This window comes from Vipera berus (genome assembly GCF_964194415.1).
Source record: "Vipera berus genome assembly, chromosome: 1".
NCBI classification, from domain to species: domain Eukaryota; kingdom Metazoa; phylum Chordata; class Lepidosauria; order Squamata; family Viperidae; genus Vipera; species Vipera berus.
This window is the reverse complement of record NC_138202.1, coordinates 343,129,365-343,146,416: the sequence shown is the minus strand read 5'-3', so window position 1 is coordinate 343,146,416 and position 17,052 is coordinate 343,129,365. Positions and strand designations below refer to the sequence as shown.

The following is a 17,052-nucleotide window of genomic DNA, read 5'->3' as shown; positions in this document are numbered from 1 at the left end:
ACGCGGTGGCTCAGTGGGTTAGGACGCTGAGCTTGTCGATCTGAAGGTCGGCTGTTTGGCGGGTTGAATCCCGAGTGCCGCGTGACAGAGTGAGCGCCTGTTACTCGTCCCAGCTTCTGCCAACCTAGCAGTTCGAAAGCACGTAAAAATGCAAGTAGAAAAATAGGGACCACTCCGGTGGGAAGGTAACAGCGTTCCGTGCGCCTTTGGCGTCTAGTCATGCCGGCCACATGACCACGGAGACGTCCTTGGACAAGCGCTGACTCTTCGGCTTTGAAACGGAGATGAGCACCGGCCCCTAGAGTTGGAAACGACTAGCACGCATGTGCGGGGGAACCTTTACCTTTACCTTTACTGTCATAAATTAAGCTAGTTTGGTGATGTAGTTAAAGCATCAATATAGATACTGGGAGTCTGTGAGTTCTAGTCCCAACATAAGCAAGAAGCCAGCTTGGACCAGTCAATCTCTCCTAGCCCTAGAAAGCAAGCAGTGGCAAGACACATCTGAAATCTTGCCAAGACAAATGCAAAGACCAGCCCAGGCAATTGCCAGAAGTCAAGACTGATTGAAATGCACCAAAAAATGTACCAAAACCGGTCACAAATAATTACATTATTCAGCCACTTTTTTTATACAGGTAGTCCTCAACTTACAATCACAACTGAGCCCCAAATTTCCATTGCTAAACAATTGTTAAGTGAGTTTTGCCCCATTTTACGACTGTTCTTGCCACAACTGTTAAAATGAATCACTGCAGTTGTTAAGTTAGTAACAGGGTTGTTAAGTGAATCTGGTTTCCCCACTGACTTTGCTTGTTAGAAGGTTGCAAAAGTTGATCACATGTCCCCAGAACACCGCAACCGTCATAAATTCATGTCAGTTACCAAGAATTTTGATCACATGATAACTGGGATGCTGCAACAGTCATAAGAGCAAAAAATGGTCATAAGTCATTTTTTCAGTGCTATTGTAACTTCAACCGAAGTAAGTCGAGGACTACTTGTATAAACTATTCTGTGGGGGATGGGAATGACATCATCTGATGCAATGAACAGACAGGGGGACACCGAGAGACGCCACCACCATCCCCCACTTCCCTCATTTAGCCGTGATCTTCATTGCTTTCAACTGAGACTCCAATAGAAGCTCCATTTCTAGATAAACTGCTGCTTCCTTCTATCTCAGGAAAGGTGGTTTCCTGTCATTTTTCTCTCACTTCCTATGAAGATACCAGAATGCCAGAGTTGTCTTTTTCACAGGGCGTACTTCAGATGATTTGCAGATGGTTGTTTTATTTTTATAAAATCCATCTGACGTGCTGTAGAGATTAATGGGCTGCATAAAATAAAACACCACAGAACTCATTTTATTTTGTGGGAGGAGGAAGGGAAGGAGTCTGCAAAAATACCGTAGAATGCCCACATTTTAAAAAGAAATGCAGAATCTTTTATGATTGGTTTACATTGATATCAGTGTTTGATATCCTGAGGATATCCTGTTGGCCATCAGCTATTTATCCTCAGAAGACAGCTACCTGAGAACAAGAATAGGTTCACATATCACACATCAGCCAAGATTTAACAAGCCATAATTTCCTCAGTGCGTACATTAACCTAAGTCAAAAGCAAACAAACCATATTATGGCTTAGTCTGTGTGTAAACGAACAAACACAAAGTCTGCCCCTATCATAAAGTTAGAATTTTTTTGTGGGAGATATTATTCTCCTATATTCAATAATAAAACCTGAGACCAAGAAAATATTGGCAACCTAGTAAATGAGATTTAATCCAGGTTTACAGCTCTTTCTCAGCACTTCAGACTGTGCTTAGAAGAGAATGCTCTGCAGCAGTGATTCTCAACCAGGCAACTTTAACTGTATGGACTCCCAGAATTCCTCTGTCACCATTGAGAAACAATTTTCTACACCATGATGGATATGTCCACTATTAAACTATATCTTTTAGCAGATAATGCAGCTGCTTCTTACCAGTATCTTGCCGGAACTGGGTGAGACTTGCTATGTCAATTATATAGGGAGTCAGAGTTGAATCAGCCTGTCCCAAGGATATGCTGCCATTGACAGGCCAAGTTCCCAGTGACCGCCGGCCTTTCACCATGAGAACCTGGAAAGATTGCTCAATGTAGCTGCACACGCTGCTTCGGTATGGCCTCCACCTGCCAAACTCATCCTGCCACTCCCACACAGCCACTCCTGGATCTGAGAGTGACGGTGGAGGCCCAGCAGATGTACTTGGCAAAGTTGCCATTTTTAAATGGATTTTCCCCACTTAAAAAAAGTCGACAGGAACCTGGAAGTGGTGTTAAATCAGAATCCAATCTGTCATCTTCAGCAACAATACCTTGACAGACCTGTGGTGGAAAAGGAAAGGACATTAATCATGAGGTATCAAGCATTATTTCTCAGATGTTAGCAACTGACCTACAGTGCAAAAAGTCACATGTAATATCACCTCTTCCGAGACAAATTCTATCTCTAGCACTTTACTTTCTGAACTACAGTTATGTTAATACAAACAATCCATCTAGGTCCTAGAGCTTTCTCTACAACGTCTGCTTGAATATACTTCTACTTTTCTAGAAATCTGATATTATTTCTGCTGTTTGAACTGCACTTACAGCTAGAAACTTTTCCTATCATTCAAACATAAACTCTGTTCCTGTAATTTAAGCCCATTATTGTATTACTGGAACATTAAGCAGACAAATCACTGCTGGGGAGAAAGGTAACTAAGTAGCAATGAGAGAGAACTGCAGAGAGATATCTTTGCTGCCAATGTTATTAAAATAACTAACTACTCCTAGTACTAGAAGATTTGTCCTATGGCTTGATCCAATGCCTGGATTTGCACAACATGTTAGACCAGTGTTTTTCAACCTTTTTTGGGCAAAGGCACACTTTTTTCATGAAAAAAATCACGAGGCACTCCACCATTAGAAAATGTTAAAAAATTTAACTCTGTGCCTATATTGACTATATATAAAGTAATTCTCTTGAATAGGAATCAAATAAACACAAAGAAAGTATTTTATAATTACTTTATTATGAAATAGTAAGTAAAGAGAAATATGAAAAATTATAAAATGTCCGTCTCCTCCTGCTCCGGTCCTCCTGGTGACTCGAGTCGCGACGTCTTCTTCTCTCCGCTGCTGCGCACACTGTGCTCGGGCGGGAAGGAAGTCGGAAGATGATGTCCTACTGTGATAGGTCCAGGCTGGAGTCTGGACCAATCACAGCCCGGACATCAGAAAAGTGGAGGGTGTCCCCCTGAGGAGCGCCAATAGGCGCCCCTGCTGGCCGAGGGCGGAGTCAAAACCCCACCCCCCCCATACCCAGGACACAGTCCGGCGCCCGCCTAGTGGGCGAAAATTTGACATTTTTTAAATAATCTTTCAAATTTTTCAATTTTTCCCACGGCACACCAGGCAACATCTCGCGGCACACTAGTGTGCCACGGAACAGTGGTTGAAAAACACTGTGTTAGACCAAACAGAAACAGGTTTGAGTTGCTTTTGGCATATCCTGCTGGAGGGATCCAGCCACTGTTCTAGAATGTTGTATGAACCAGGCTCTATACCAAAGAGTCCAACTATCTGGACAAAAAAGAATTTGACTAACTGGCAGCAAATCAGAAGAGTTACGATAGTCCTCAACTTACGCCAAGGTCATTTACCAACTGTTCAAAGTTATGATGGACCTCCCCCAGGCTACTTACGACTCAAAGTTCTGACAGCCGCCCTCCCATGGTCATGCCATTATATTTTGGGTGTTCAGCTACTGGCTGGCATTTGCAGACATCTGCAGCATCCCAGGGTCACATGATCATGATTTATGGTTTTCTTTTTCTCCAGAAACCAAGGTTTACGTCTTATTTCTGGGGGGGGGGAGACACCCATTGCAGACAATGGGTTCATTTAACAACTACTGCAAAAAAGTCATAAAATTAGCTGTGGTCACATGGTGACCCATTTAACAACTGGCACAATTTACAACTGTAATTCTGGGTTCAATTACGGTCATAAGTTGAGGACTACCTGCAGGTATGCCGCGTTGATTTGGGGGGAGGGAAAAGACGTTATTGTTCTCAACTGTACAATACTTTGAAGATTTCAGCAGGCAACAATGTTATTTACCGGTATAAATAATTGTACTAAATACTACTGTAACTTTATTTAGCAATGCAGTATCTGTGACATCTTTTAGAGCAAGACAAGCCCTGCCTCAAGCAGCTTATATAAGGTGTAAAGAATGATGGGAAAAAATGACCTTCTAGTTCAGGGGTCTTCAAACTTGGCCATTTTATGACTTTTGGACTTCAACTCCCAGAATTCCTCAGCCAGGGCCAGGTTTGAAGACCTCTTTTCTAGATGTTCTTGAAATACAACTTCCAGCAACCTTTACTATTAACCATTCTGGTTGAGGTGAGGATGATTAAAGTTGCATTTCAGCAACACATGTAGACGTCCAGGTTCCCCACTCCCCTTTCGTACTACACTGATGTAAATAGGCCCTTGACTTACAACCACAATAGGGACCAGAAAAAAGTGTGAAGTGGTGTGGTCATTAAATGAGACATCATGTGACCACCCCCAATTTTACAACTCTTGCCATGATTGTTCAGCAAATCACTGTGGTTGTTAAGCAAGACATTATATAACTGTGATCTGCAACCCTCTCTGCCTGCTTCCCCACTGACTTTACTTGTTAAAAGCCAGCTGGGAAGGTCACAAATGACAACCACAGGACTGTGGGGTGCTGCAACTGTCATAAATATGCAATGGTTGCCAAGCATCTGAATCATGGTCACATGACCAAGGGGATGCTGTAATGGACTAGTTGTCATTTTGTTCAGCACCTTCATAACTTTGAATGGTTGCTAAATGAATGGTCGTAAATTGAAAACTACTGTACGTGTAATTCTTATTCATGGCAGTCTTTAGTGATGCAATAGCAATGTAATACAGGGCAACCTCTGAAAGATGCCAATGCAACCAGCACCGATTGCTTTTAATTTAATCTGAGAAAATCCAGGAGCACTTTTTAAAATTCTAAAGAACTAAATATTCATGATGTATACCACAACATATCATACCTAGTTATATGCATCGTTCTCCCCTATGGGCTGAAAGAGTTTACTTTGCATTTTCTTAATAATCCTTAAAATCCCAAATTTTATAGCATCCAGAAATTTGAATTATAGCTCAGCTGTTTACATAAAAATCTTCCCTGGCCCATTACACCCAGAATGGGAACTGCATTCAGTGATATCTAACAAAAAAACTGAGCAAACAATCTGTATTCCTTAAAGTATGTTCAAATACTTAACAGTTTGTTTGCTTTCTTCTATAGTACCATTCAAAAAGCAATTGTAAAAATATTGATAAAAATACATAATGTGCATGGCTGGACTCACATAATACACTAAGTCAATACAAAATAAAACATATTGTAAAATCATAGGGCTGGAAGGGTCCTTCGGGATCTTCTAGTCCAGGCATGTCAAACTCATGACGTAACGTGATGTCGTACCATGACTTTTCCCCCATTGCCAGCAATGGGCTGGGTGCGGTTTCATCGTGATGCATCTGGCCCGCGGGCTGGCAGATTGACATGCCTGTTCTAGTCCAATCCCCTATTCAAGGCAGAAGCCTTATATCACCCCAGTCAAATGACTGAAATATTGTGGGGAAATTAGTCTTAATAAGAATTTTGAAGAAAGGATATATAGATTTAATTAATTTTTACAAAGAGAAGTGAAATATAAATTGATTAGAAAAGATGTTATAGGTAGATGCTGTGACAGATCAGTAGTATAGTATTTCTATAACATGAAATATGAAAATACTGGGGTGATATATTTAAGTGGAAAATTTGGATAGTTAGATGTTAATTATTGAGAAAATTATGATTGATAAGAATTGTTTGAATATTATGGAGAAATTGAGTTTCATAAGATATAGAGGGAGCCAAGCTATTCTCCAAAGCACCTGAAAGCAGGACAAGAAGTAATGGATGGAAACTAGTCAAGGAGAGAAGCAACCTAGAACTAAGGAGAAACTTCCTGACAGTTAGAACAATTAACCAGTGGAACAACCTGCCTCCAGAAGTGGTGAATGCTCCAACATTGGAAGTTTTTAAGAAGAGACTGGACAGCCATTTGTCTGAAATGGTATAGGGTTTCCTGCCTTAGCAGGGGGTTGGACTAGATGACTTCCAAGGTCCCTTCCAACTTATTATTATTATTATTATATGGTGAATTAATAAGGACTTTTACGAACATAAGTTGATAAGAAAAAATGCTATATATGGACGGTATTATTGTTGGTATAAATATAGAAGAAAATGTTTTTATTTAATCTATATATGGATAATATTAAATATCAAAAATTATATTTGTTTAATGCTGAAGGAGAATACTATTGGGAGAAGAGAGGATCAAGGAAATATATTATCAATTGATATACTAATTATGGAAATATAAAAATTAATTATTATTGACTGTTAATTAACTACTGATTGTAAAAAAAATCACGAACCAAGACAAAACGCTGTACAAAACTAGGCACTAAGGTTGTTGTTGTAAAAAAATAATAAAACGTTTACAAAAAAAATGGTTATCTAGTTTATTCTTGAAAACTTCCAGTGATGGAGCACTATAACCCACAATCCTAGGAAGCAAGCTGTTCTATTAATTGCTTTTGGTATCAGTGTGTTGTGTCTTCTTAGCCTATTTTGGACTATTCATAGTGCGCATAAACAAACAAATCATAACTAACTTACAAACAGATCAATACAAAGCAGAAAGAAAGTACTGCATTTTACAGTTTGTTCACTTGGTTGCTTAGAGGCAATGCAGGGTTATTACAAACCACATGAGGAGACTTTTTGCCATACTTGCTCCAAGGTAATTCAGTATTACTGTGCCTATAGATTAATGCTGCAACAACTTTATAAACTATGAAGGTTTGGATATAAATCAATAGCTGAGGGGGTGACTATATGCCATTTTGAAATCTATAAAAAACATTCATCCAAGTTTCTCATAAGCCATAATATGGGTCTGAGTAATTTTGGTTAAGCACATATCATAGTAGTATACGATAGTTGCTTTTGGTTTAAGAACCATTATTACACAAACCATTTCTTAGCACACTGTATGACTCAGTGTAATGGTTCACTAGAGTTCATCAAATGATTCAATCTAAGTACCCAAATCAGTTCATTAAAATGATAATCATTCAGGAGTTTCCAGAGGGATACCTAACATTGTAAAAGGTCAGGGAATATTTGATTATTCATTGTTCTTGAATAACCTTAGCAACAGGTTCTATCCAATTACCATTTTTATGATGCATGTTTGGGGGAAATGAGTCCTGAAATCTTCAAGAGAAACATGCATATTGCCCCCCCAATCGCATCTTTCATGTGAGTGGAGAATACAATACAGTACAAAGGACATGCCTTGGAGAAGAACTGGGAAAATGTTGGTATGGTATCCATCTCTTCTTTCCCATCTCATACACAACATTATAAATGTTTACTTTTTTATATGAACATAAACAGGAGAATGAAGAGAATCCCCCATCTTAGTATTTTTAGCACCGGCATTACCTGTGTTAAAATGCTGATGGTAAAACAATTACTATCAGATTTTAACCACCCTAATGGTTCAGAGGAAAGACTGTCCAGTGGCCTGTAACTATCAGGAAAAGCCATTTTAGGGCAAAGTCATAATCTTCAGCAGCAAACACTCAGAAAATATAGTACCTCTAGGAATGAAGGTTATCTCATAAATATATATGGAAAGCTGACACGCATACTTCTTTTAATTACCAGAAAGGGTACACGTGGTTTGCAAGTTTAAATAAAATCAAATAGTCTTGTAATAATTTATAGAAAATGATCAAAGAATATAATTTAGGTTAGCTTGACAAGGTACCACGTGCTTGTTATTATCACCAAAAGTTTAATCATCTCCCTCTTTAAATAAACAGAAAAGATATCCCTTCTTACACAAATTCAGCTTCCTTCCTGGGAGGGAAACACTTTACCCTACAACAGATCTGATTTCAAAAATTACCAAATTTACTGTAGTTCCTTTTGGCTTAAGAAACAGCAAAACCACCTGCCCAGCCCACTTCATAGAATTGTGGGGAAAATAGAAGGCAGGAATATTAGCTATGTCTGCTGCCTTGTCCCTTTCTCTCTCTCTCACACACACAGGACAAATATGAAAAAGGGGCAAATTTAAAATAGGTGCATAAAGATAAAACTAATTGTTTATTACTTTGATTTACAAAGGAAAATTCAAGAGCGAAACCAAGAAAATAAGTAATTAAGCTAAAGGACATAATAAAGGACTGTTCTTTATATGCATGTTAACTGTAGATAGATGGGTAGGATAACAATATAATCATCATCATGCCATCCCTTTTTGGGCCAGAGATAACAGTGTGAAAGTTATTGCCATTTGACGCCAACCAGGAAACCTGATCCAGCTATACATTTCCACTACAGGGAAACGTAGAGTTAAGTTTTTTGGTTCTTAAACTAAGCTTCCTGGTTACTCCTATTATGCTCAGCCTGGATTTTCCCAGAGAGGGACAAAAAGAAAGAAAAAAGGAAGGCAATAAGCTACTCTCTTATGCTTTGTCGAGAAAGGCCGTGGTGTACAAAGGTATACACATTTAATCACATGCTGAGGTGTGTTAAACGTTGACTTAAATGTTACCCCTCCATCGTGACAAACACCCCAACATGGCATTCGTTCTCTTTCGGTCTAATCATGCTGGCTGGGGAATTTGGGGAACTGAAGTCCACTCGTCTCCAAGCTGTCAAGGTTGAGAAACGCTGAGTTTAAACAACTACAGGCTAACTGTCAAAATATGAGAGAGAGAGAGAAAGGGGCCAAAGAGTCAGGGATCCCTCCCCCCTCCTCCGAGTTTCTTGGAAGTAATAATAAAACCTTTATTGTCAAAGTACAACATGTGTACATTGAGATTAGCTGAGCCTCCCCCTGTGCTCTCTCCCCCCAACACACAGTGCCAACAAACCCTCCATCCCACCACACTATGTGAACCAACTACACCACACACCGGCCTCCCAAGTCAATTCTGCATAAGATTATGTCCCATTCAAAAGCCTAACAGCCCACGGATAAAAGCTATTTTTCAGCTATTTTTCAGTAAGGCAACATACGAGACCAGACAGCCACCTTCCTTGCACCTCCACTGAAAGGGAGGTTGAAAAGCCTTCTCCAAGGTCCTTCTTCGGCAGAGAATTCGGACACCTATTCTACCCTCACTTCCTTGGACAGAAAGCTGCCATCAACACCCCCGGCCAAGGCCTTACCTGAAGCGGCTACCTGCAAACACTCCAGAAGGTAAAAGCCGCAGTTCTCTAGCGAGTCCCGCATCGCCTCCTCGGGTGACGGAAATGCGCACGCGTCAGCCTTGTCCTCAGCTTCCTGCTCGACGCCCATGCTTGGGCGGTGGCGCGGAGCTTCACGGGAAATGTAGTCTTGAAAGCCTACGATCCTCCTATTCTGGGGGGGGCAGCCTTCTTGCCGCGGTGCATTCTGGGCAGTGGCGTGGAAGACGGGTTTCGCGTCGCGTCTTTGCCTTTTTTTCCCCTCTCTTAACAAGGAGTTTATACCAAGTCGCCTCCTAGTGATTTCATGGACGCAGCGTTATACAGGAGTTTTCTTGGAAGTTATGGAAGAAGTTTGAGGTGATTTTTATTTCCTCCAAGACCAGCCTGTAGCGTTGCGATCATTTTAGTGCAGGGGTCTTCAAACTTGGCCCTTTTATGACTTGTGGACTTCAACTCCCAGAATTCCTCAGCCAGCAAAGCTGGCTGAGGAATTCTGGGAGTTGAAGTCCACAAGTCATAAAAGGGCCAAGTTTGAAGACCCCTGTTTTAGTGGCTTCCCACCCAGGTGCTAAGCATGACTGTGCTTAGCTTTCCAAATGAACCAAGCCTGTTTCCAAGCACCAAAGTTCTCATAAATTAAGCGCTGTGTCCAGATTGCTTGTGGTTCAAACTTGAATGGGGATGGAACATTAAAGGTTATACTTGTAATGCTGATATCCCAAATGTCCATATTGATAGAAATGTTTACATCCCTCTTTTTTATTTTCAATACTTTAAGCTTTTTAAGTAACAGTTAATTTTTAATCACATAAAGCATGGAGATTTGTACTGAAATAATGCAATGTGTCCTATTTCCAACTTTACAGTATGGGTAGTCCTCAACTTATGACCACAATTGAACCCAAATTTTCCATTGCCAAGCAGGACAGTTAAAGTGAATTTTGCTCCATTTTAGAACTTTTTCTTGCCATAGTTGTTAAGTTAGTTACATGGTTAAGTAAATCTGGCTTCCCTATTGGCTTACCAGTCAGAAGGTGGCAAAAGGGAATCACATGTCTCCAGGACACTGCAACTGTCATAAACACATTCCATGTACTAAGTATGAATTTTGATCACATAGCCATGGGGTGGCTGCAGTGGTCATAAGTGAAAATCCTTCAACAATAAAGTCTTCATCATAACTTTTTTCAATGTTGTTGTAACTTCTAATGTTCACTAAACGTGTAGTTACAAGCTGAGAACTACCTATAAAGGAGGAAAAATGGCTTCTTCAACAAATAATGGTAAAAAAAATATCTATGAAACAAAAGAATTATTTTACAATTCTTTGAAAGTCTGGAAGGGTTACATTTCTCCCCTAGAAGTAAATATTTCTTTTTTTATATGAATTATTTTTGGTCTGAGAATGCTGTGGTAGACCAGTAGTCTCCAAACTTTATGTCTTGGCGGCCCAGGGGGTGGGGAACTGGCCCATGTGTGAGGAATAAAAATTCAACTCCAAGGGTGTTGGAAAACAAAACAAGTTTTATTGAAGCTTTCGCAAAAGCGGTGGAACTCTTGGTAATGGCAAATCCCAGAGTCCACACTTGAATCAATTTTTGCGTAGGGTTTTTATACCCTGTCCGTGCATCATTCCACATCCTTCCAAAGTGAGCCCAGTTGATAGGCCCACCCAGTCACATGCTTTCTGACGCCTAGCAACCATTACAATTACCAGACCCTCCAATTATTAGATCAGATGCCCCTTTTGTTCCTGTCTTTATCTTCACTCCCTTTTCTGTGACATGATTTGTAACATCCTGCTAACTCGGGGTATAGCCTTATCTTCAAGGTGAATTGTCACCCATACTGAATAATTGCAATTATAAAGGATTTATGTCTTCCCTTGTTTTTCTATAAGAATGCCTGCTTTGTATCTAGAAGCTATGTGTATAACAAAGTTCATGCTTCGGTTAAACATGGCTGCACTTTGGTTCATAGTTATACTTTAAAATATTAACTCTAGACAGTTTATTTTTATAAAGAATAAGCCTTATGTAAATTGAATAATATGTTATTCAATATGCTATTCATAAGCTATATGCTATTCTACAATAGTGTGCACTATTCTAAAAGTATACTTTATACTTTATACTCCAGCGTATTATATCTCCTTTCCTAAACATACCTTAGCTAAGTGCCTCTATATGCCTATTCCTTTGGCAGAAATGGACAATTACAACATGTATATTTCTTGTGTACCTCACACATGGAAGTGGTGGGCTGTCATGTGTGTGTGCTGAGTCACTGCTTGTGCGCCCCCCGACCCACTACTTGTGTGAGTTGAGCTGCACGTGTGCCAGCCCGCCACTCACATAAAACAGAACAGAATAGAAGCTGGAAGGGACCTTGGAGGTCTTCTAGTCCAGCGCCCTTCTCAAGCAGGAGAACATGAGTCAAGCTGTGTGCATGCATGTGCTGGCCAGCAGCTCTCACAGTCCTTCCTATAATTACATTAATTGTGTTTTATATTCTCTGTTGTAGTCAGCATTGGAATAAACAGATTGGGTATAAAGTTCAGTAATACACTTGATGTGCAGAACACTGCAAGAGCCAGGTTCAGTTTTCAGATTAGGACAGGAAAAAGAGATAATCACCTGATACCTGGATAACAGTAACCACAGACATTTGCAGAATCCACCATTTTTATCAAAAAAATTAAAAGTCACATTGTGCCATTGCAAGACAAGTTCCACCCCCTTTATCCATGCATGCAGCATCATAAAGTACATACCAGAGGAAAATAGCTTTCACCATTTGCCTTTGCTTTTCTCTTTCTGTGGACCCCACTGGTAGTAGGCAGTCAGAGCAGGCAGTACCCACTTGATGGAGCAATGATTTCCTTTGATGCAAGGCAGTTTCTCTTCTTCCTGAAACGTCTTCACATGTTCTTTTTCATTTGTTAATATGGCTTACAGGAGCATCACAAACTAAACGTAAACTACACTTGACAGGGGAAAAAAAATCACAAGGGCCAGGGGAGGGGGAAGGCTGACTTTATTCACAAACTAGAAATGTATTTTGGTTTTCTGCAATGTCATGTAACTAGCAACTATTCCAAGACCAGAGGAAATGTTCAGGATTTCAGGAGCAGGGGGGGGGGGGAAAGTAAAATTTAAGCAGGAATTTATCATCTCCCCCCTGGCATCCATTCAGGTTAAGAAAAGCCACTTGGCCATGGGAGCCATGGGAAACATTTCTTGAGAAATAGCACTTTTATTTAGGATGTTTCTATTCTTAACTTTTTTTCATCCTGCTGTAAAACTGGGACAGACCATGAAGTTGAATGGCTAGAATAGCCTAGTTCAGGGGTAGGCAACCTTGGCTCTTTTATGACTCGTGGACTTCAACTCCCAGAATTCCTGAGCCAGCTGGCTCAGGAATTCTGGGAGTTGAAGTCCACGAGTCATAAAAGAGCCAAGGTTGCCTACCCCTGGCCTAGTTCTACGCTAATCCAGTTCACTGATCACATTGTGGCAGCCACTGCTAGAGATGATTGTTTTACAATAACAAGGAAAGCATGGAGAACATGGCTTCTAGAACATTTCTGACCCTTTAATAATAGCTCTACTGTATGAATGAAGCATGTTTAGAAGGGAGGTATTGACTACTGCCCAATTGACTCTTTTATAGGGAGATATTAGAGGGTTTTTTTCCTAGATTTTTTTGTCCCCAGTAGGTAGGTTTCTCCTGCCTTCAGTTGAGGTGCCAACACTGTAAAGGCTGTGTATCCCAAAACTGCACTGAGTGCAAGATCCTCTAAAGCGGAGGTTGGGTTAGCAACCTTCTTCTGCATAGGAAGTAGAGGCCATGCTACTGCTGCCATTTTGTCCTCCTCCATTTCATGGCTTAGTGCTAGGCAGAGGACATGTTGTGCCCAGGCTGAGGTGGTTGGTGAATCCAGAGCCAGAATAACCACCGAGGAGGTAGCAGACTGGATGAATATATTTCTTTTTGAGATTATGGACTGGATGATTTCATATGGCAGACCAGATGTAGCCCACAGGCCATGGATTGCCGACCATTGTTTTAAAGGGTTTTAAGCATAGCCACCCAGCTGATTTTAGTGCAGTTGGTACAAAGTACAGCAAACTGCATGTTAATTTCCACAGGATGACATGAGCACATTACACCTGCACTGGTTCACAATTGGTTTTCAGGTACAATTTAAAGTGCTGGTAACTTATAATCTCCCATGTGATTTGTTGCTTTCCCAGTCAGCTTCCGACAAGCAAAGACAATGAGGGAAGCCAGATTTGCTTAACAACTATATGATTCACTTAACAACTGTAGCAAAAATGGTTGTAAAATTGGGTGCAAGTCACTTAATAACCAAAGAAATTCTTAGCAACAGAAATTCTGGTCCCAATTGTAGTTGTAAGTCAAGGCTGGAATATATTATGTTATTTAATCAACAATTACACAGTAAAAAATAGATTACATTTTTTTTAATTCTTGTTAGCTCCAAGTGTCATAAAGGTAAAGGTAAAGGTTCCCCCGCACATGTGTGCTAGTCGTTTCCAACTCTAGGGGCCGGTGTTCATCTCCGTTTCAAAGCCGAAGAGCCAGCGCTTGTCCGAGGACGTCTCCGTGGTCATGTGGCCGGCATGACTAGACGCCAAAGGCGCACGGAACGCTGTTACCTTCCCACCGTAGTGTCATAGTCTCTTTCTATTTTATCCATCATAGAGGCAAGCAGGCTAAGTGAAACATAAACCCCCAAATGAAAATAAGAGATCTCTCTTCTCTTTTTTTTTTACTGGCATGAGATGGATATGCAAGAAATTCCAGCCAAGATGGATGTAGCCCAATGATCATTAATAACTTCCTCCCAATTTAGATTTTCTTCCTGTTTAAAAATGATGTCTCAGTGCAAAACAACAGCAGCACCATCAGCAACATACTTTTGTCCAAAGAATTTCTAATCTGGTATTCACTTTCTATCAATAGCTTAGAGGAAACACCTCTTGCATTTCTTTTGTCCTCTCTGGAAATTTGACCCATTCATCAGAGAATTATGTACCTTCAGAGATGTCTCCGCTGAAATATTTCCCAATCACTGCCTCTTTGCTTATGGTTATGGGTTGGTTTTTTTTAAAAAAAACTAAATGAAGATGTCTTCCTACATAAAGAGAATGATTGCCATACAATTTAATTTTAAGCCTTAATTACCTGCTTTACCAGCTCCAAATATATATATGTATATATACATGTAACACAAGGTTATTGCAATGACGGACTGGAACCAGGCAATTAATAGATGAGACTTTTTCCTCCATGCTTCTTCAGAATTTGCAAGGAAAGAAAAAGGACAAAGAAAAAGGGGTTGTTCTTCTTGGCATAGAGATTGCCATTCAATTTTTAAAGAATATATTTTTATGAGTTGCTTTTTTCCTTTCCCTTCATCTTCATAGATTTTGGGATATAACCCTGATTTTGTTTCGACAGTGGAAAGCAGAATAGCAAACAGGTAGGTGATCTTTACAATTCCTTTTTCTTTTGATATTTACAACATTTGTGGAAATACTGCCTTATATAAGATAAGAAAAAGTAGCCACTCTGCTTGTCCTAAATACAAGATATTGCTAGAGTTGGACATTCAAAGGAATAGAGGTGATATGCAATATTTAGCATCGGTATTAATTTCCCATATTCTTAGACTATATTTTATTTTTCTAAAAGTATTTTAAATATAATAATTGCAAATAAGTATTGAAAATATACTAGTGACATTTCATCATAAGAAAATATTGTTCAGTTGTGAAATAATTTGGGGAGATGCTTAACAAGGTATGCCATGATGGAAAATTTGTCCTATATACTGCATTTGATCTCAACAAGGCAATTCTCACTTTCCAATTGTTAGTTGAATATCTGGTACAGTTTGGTGATCTTTATTGGAATTCTTGGAACCAGGTTCTCAGTTTCCAAAAATTTTAAAGGGGTATGTGCTGAATTTCCATACATTTAAAACCATTTAAGTCTTAACAAGCTGGCTAACTATAGAAAAGTAAGGAAAATGGTGAGAAATCTGGAGTCAAACCTTATGAGGCAAGAGTGAAGGGCTGGATCTATGAATCTTGAAGGTGAGATCATCTCTAGATGTTTATATACACTTGTATTTGATTAGTTGTGAGTCACAGTAGACTAAATCTATTTTTTAAACTGCTAGTACTCCTCCCTTTCTGAATAGGGAGAATTGAGCATTTGCCTACATTTTGAAATGGAGCAGAAAGATTGAATGCTTAATTGTGAATTATGCTTAAATGCTTAATTACATCACAGCTACCATTCTTACCATCCCCATTACCTGCAAACAATAGAAATGATTGGGGTTCAAATCCCGCTAGATCAGGCACGTCAAACTGCTGACCCGCGGGCTGGATCCATCATACTGAAACCATGCCCACCCCATTGCCGCCAATGGGGAAAAAGTCACGATACGTTGCGCAATGTCACGTGACACAGTGAGTTTGACATGCCTGTGCTAGATGGGTTTTGAAATCCTTATGTGTGGATGTATGCTGTATATGTGTGTGTCTGTACATACGTGTGTACATTTCTTGTCTGAAATGGTATAGGTTCTCCTGCTTGAGCAGGGAGCTGGACTAGAAGACCTCCAAGGTCCCTTCCAGCTCTATTCTATTCTATATACGTATATACAGACACATGCTCATTTCAAATTATCTACTCAGGATTGGATTAGTAATTCACCTAAATCCCACAAAGCTGTTTAGAAGAGTCCCATGATTTAGAGGGTTTTAAAAATTGCAGAAGGGTCAAAAATCAGGCAATATCAGAGAATCACACTCTTGTCACTTAAACCTAGATTGACTTAATAAGACACAGTTGACTGGGTTGTCACACAGCAAACTAAATTATTTATTAGCAGATTACAAAGCACCTTAGCAAAGTTCACGCTACACACTGAGACAAAAACAAATCATACGATGTTCTATCACAACGTTTAGCATCTTCCATGAACCAAGGAAACACGGCAAGTTAAAATCTAGTCTAAAACCAAGGAATTAAAAACCCAAACAATCACGTTCACCCAGAAATTCTAGAGCTACGCCATTTACCTGCTAATTATGTAGCCAACGTGGGTGAAAACAGATGCACATGGATCTGTCATTATTCAGCAGCACAGGGTCCAAAGATAACTTCCTCTATCAGGTGGCAAACTTGAACTAGAAGTCAGTTTTGCTAGGCTGTTTGTTAATAACCAAAAACTGTAATTGTGTGGTTCTCCAAAATCTGAGTCTACAGATTAAATAACAAATTCATTGCAACAGAATCAGTTTAACGAAGAAAAGAGAGTCTCTTCACAGAAACGTGTTCTTATCTCAAAAGTGTTTTTCCAATAAAAAAAAACAAAAAATCAAAGTCCAGTTGCCTTTTGAAAAAGCACCTTTGGGACAACTATGACCTGGGTGACTGAGAATCTCCTTAGACATTAAACATGTTCTTAAATACTTAGGTCCCCATTGATGTATGAATAGCATTTTTATCACCCTATCTTTTACTTGAAAAAAAGACCTTTGGAGTGGCCTATTAAAAATCAGATGTTAGGCTTACCAACTAAAGGGCATGTCACAAACCAGAAAAAAAGGGTGAATA

At 39.7% G+C, this 17,052-nt stretch overlaps 1 protein-coding gene across 7 annotated transcripts in view; it reads right to left on the bottom strand.

Moving 5' to 3' along the window:
* DTX2 (deltex E3 ubiquitin ligase 2) overlaps positions 1-9,493 on the bottom strand; it is a 35,548-nt gene extending 26,055 nt beyond the window's left edge. For 5 of the 7 annotated variants that reach the window (XR_014025972.1, XR_014025973.1, XM_081324151.1 and 2 more), the window contains exons 1-2: positions 9,373-9,434; positions 1,990-2,372 (exon numbers count right to left, since the gene is read on the bottom strand). Coding sequence is in view for 5 of the 7 variants with exons in the window: in XM_081324151.1 (XP_081180277.1) it covers positions 1,990-2,269 (280 nt within the window). In the remaining 2 variants the exon portion in view is untranslated. Of the gene's footprint in view, positions 1-1,989; positions 2,373-3,736; positions 3,946-9,372 lie in introns of all 7 variants that reach the window. The other 2 variants (XM_081324152.1, XM_081324155.1) reach the window with 2 other exon arrangements.
* Between the last annotated feature and the right edge of the window lie 7,559 nt (positions 9,494-17,052).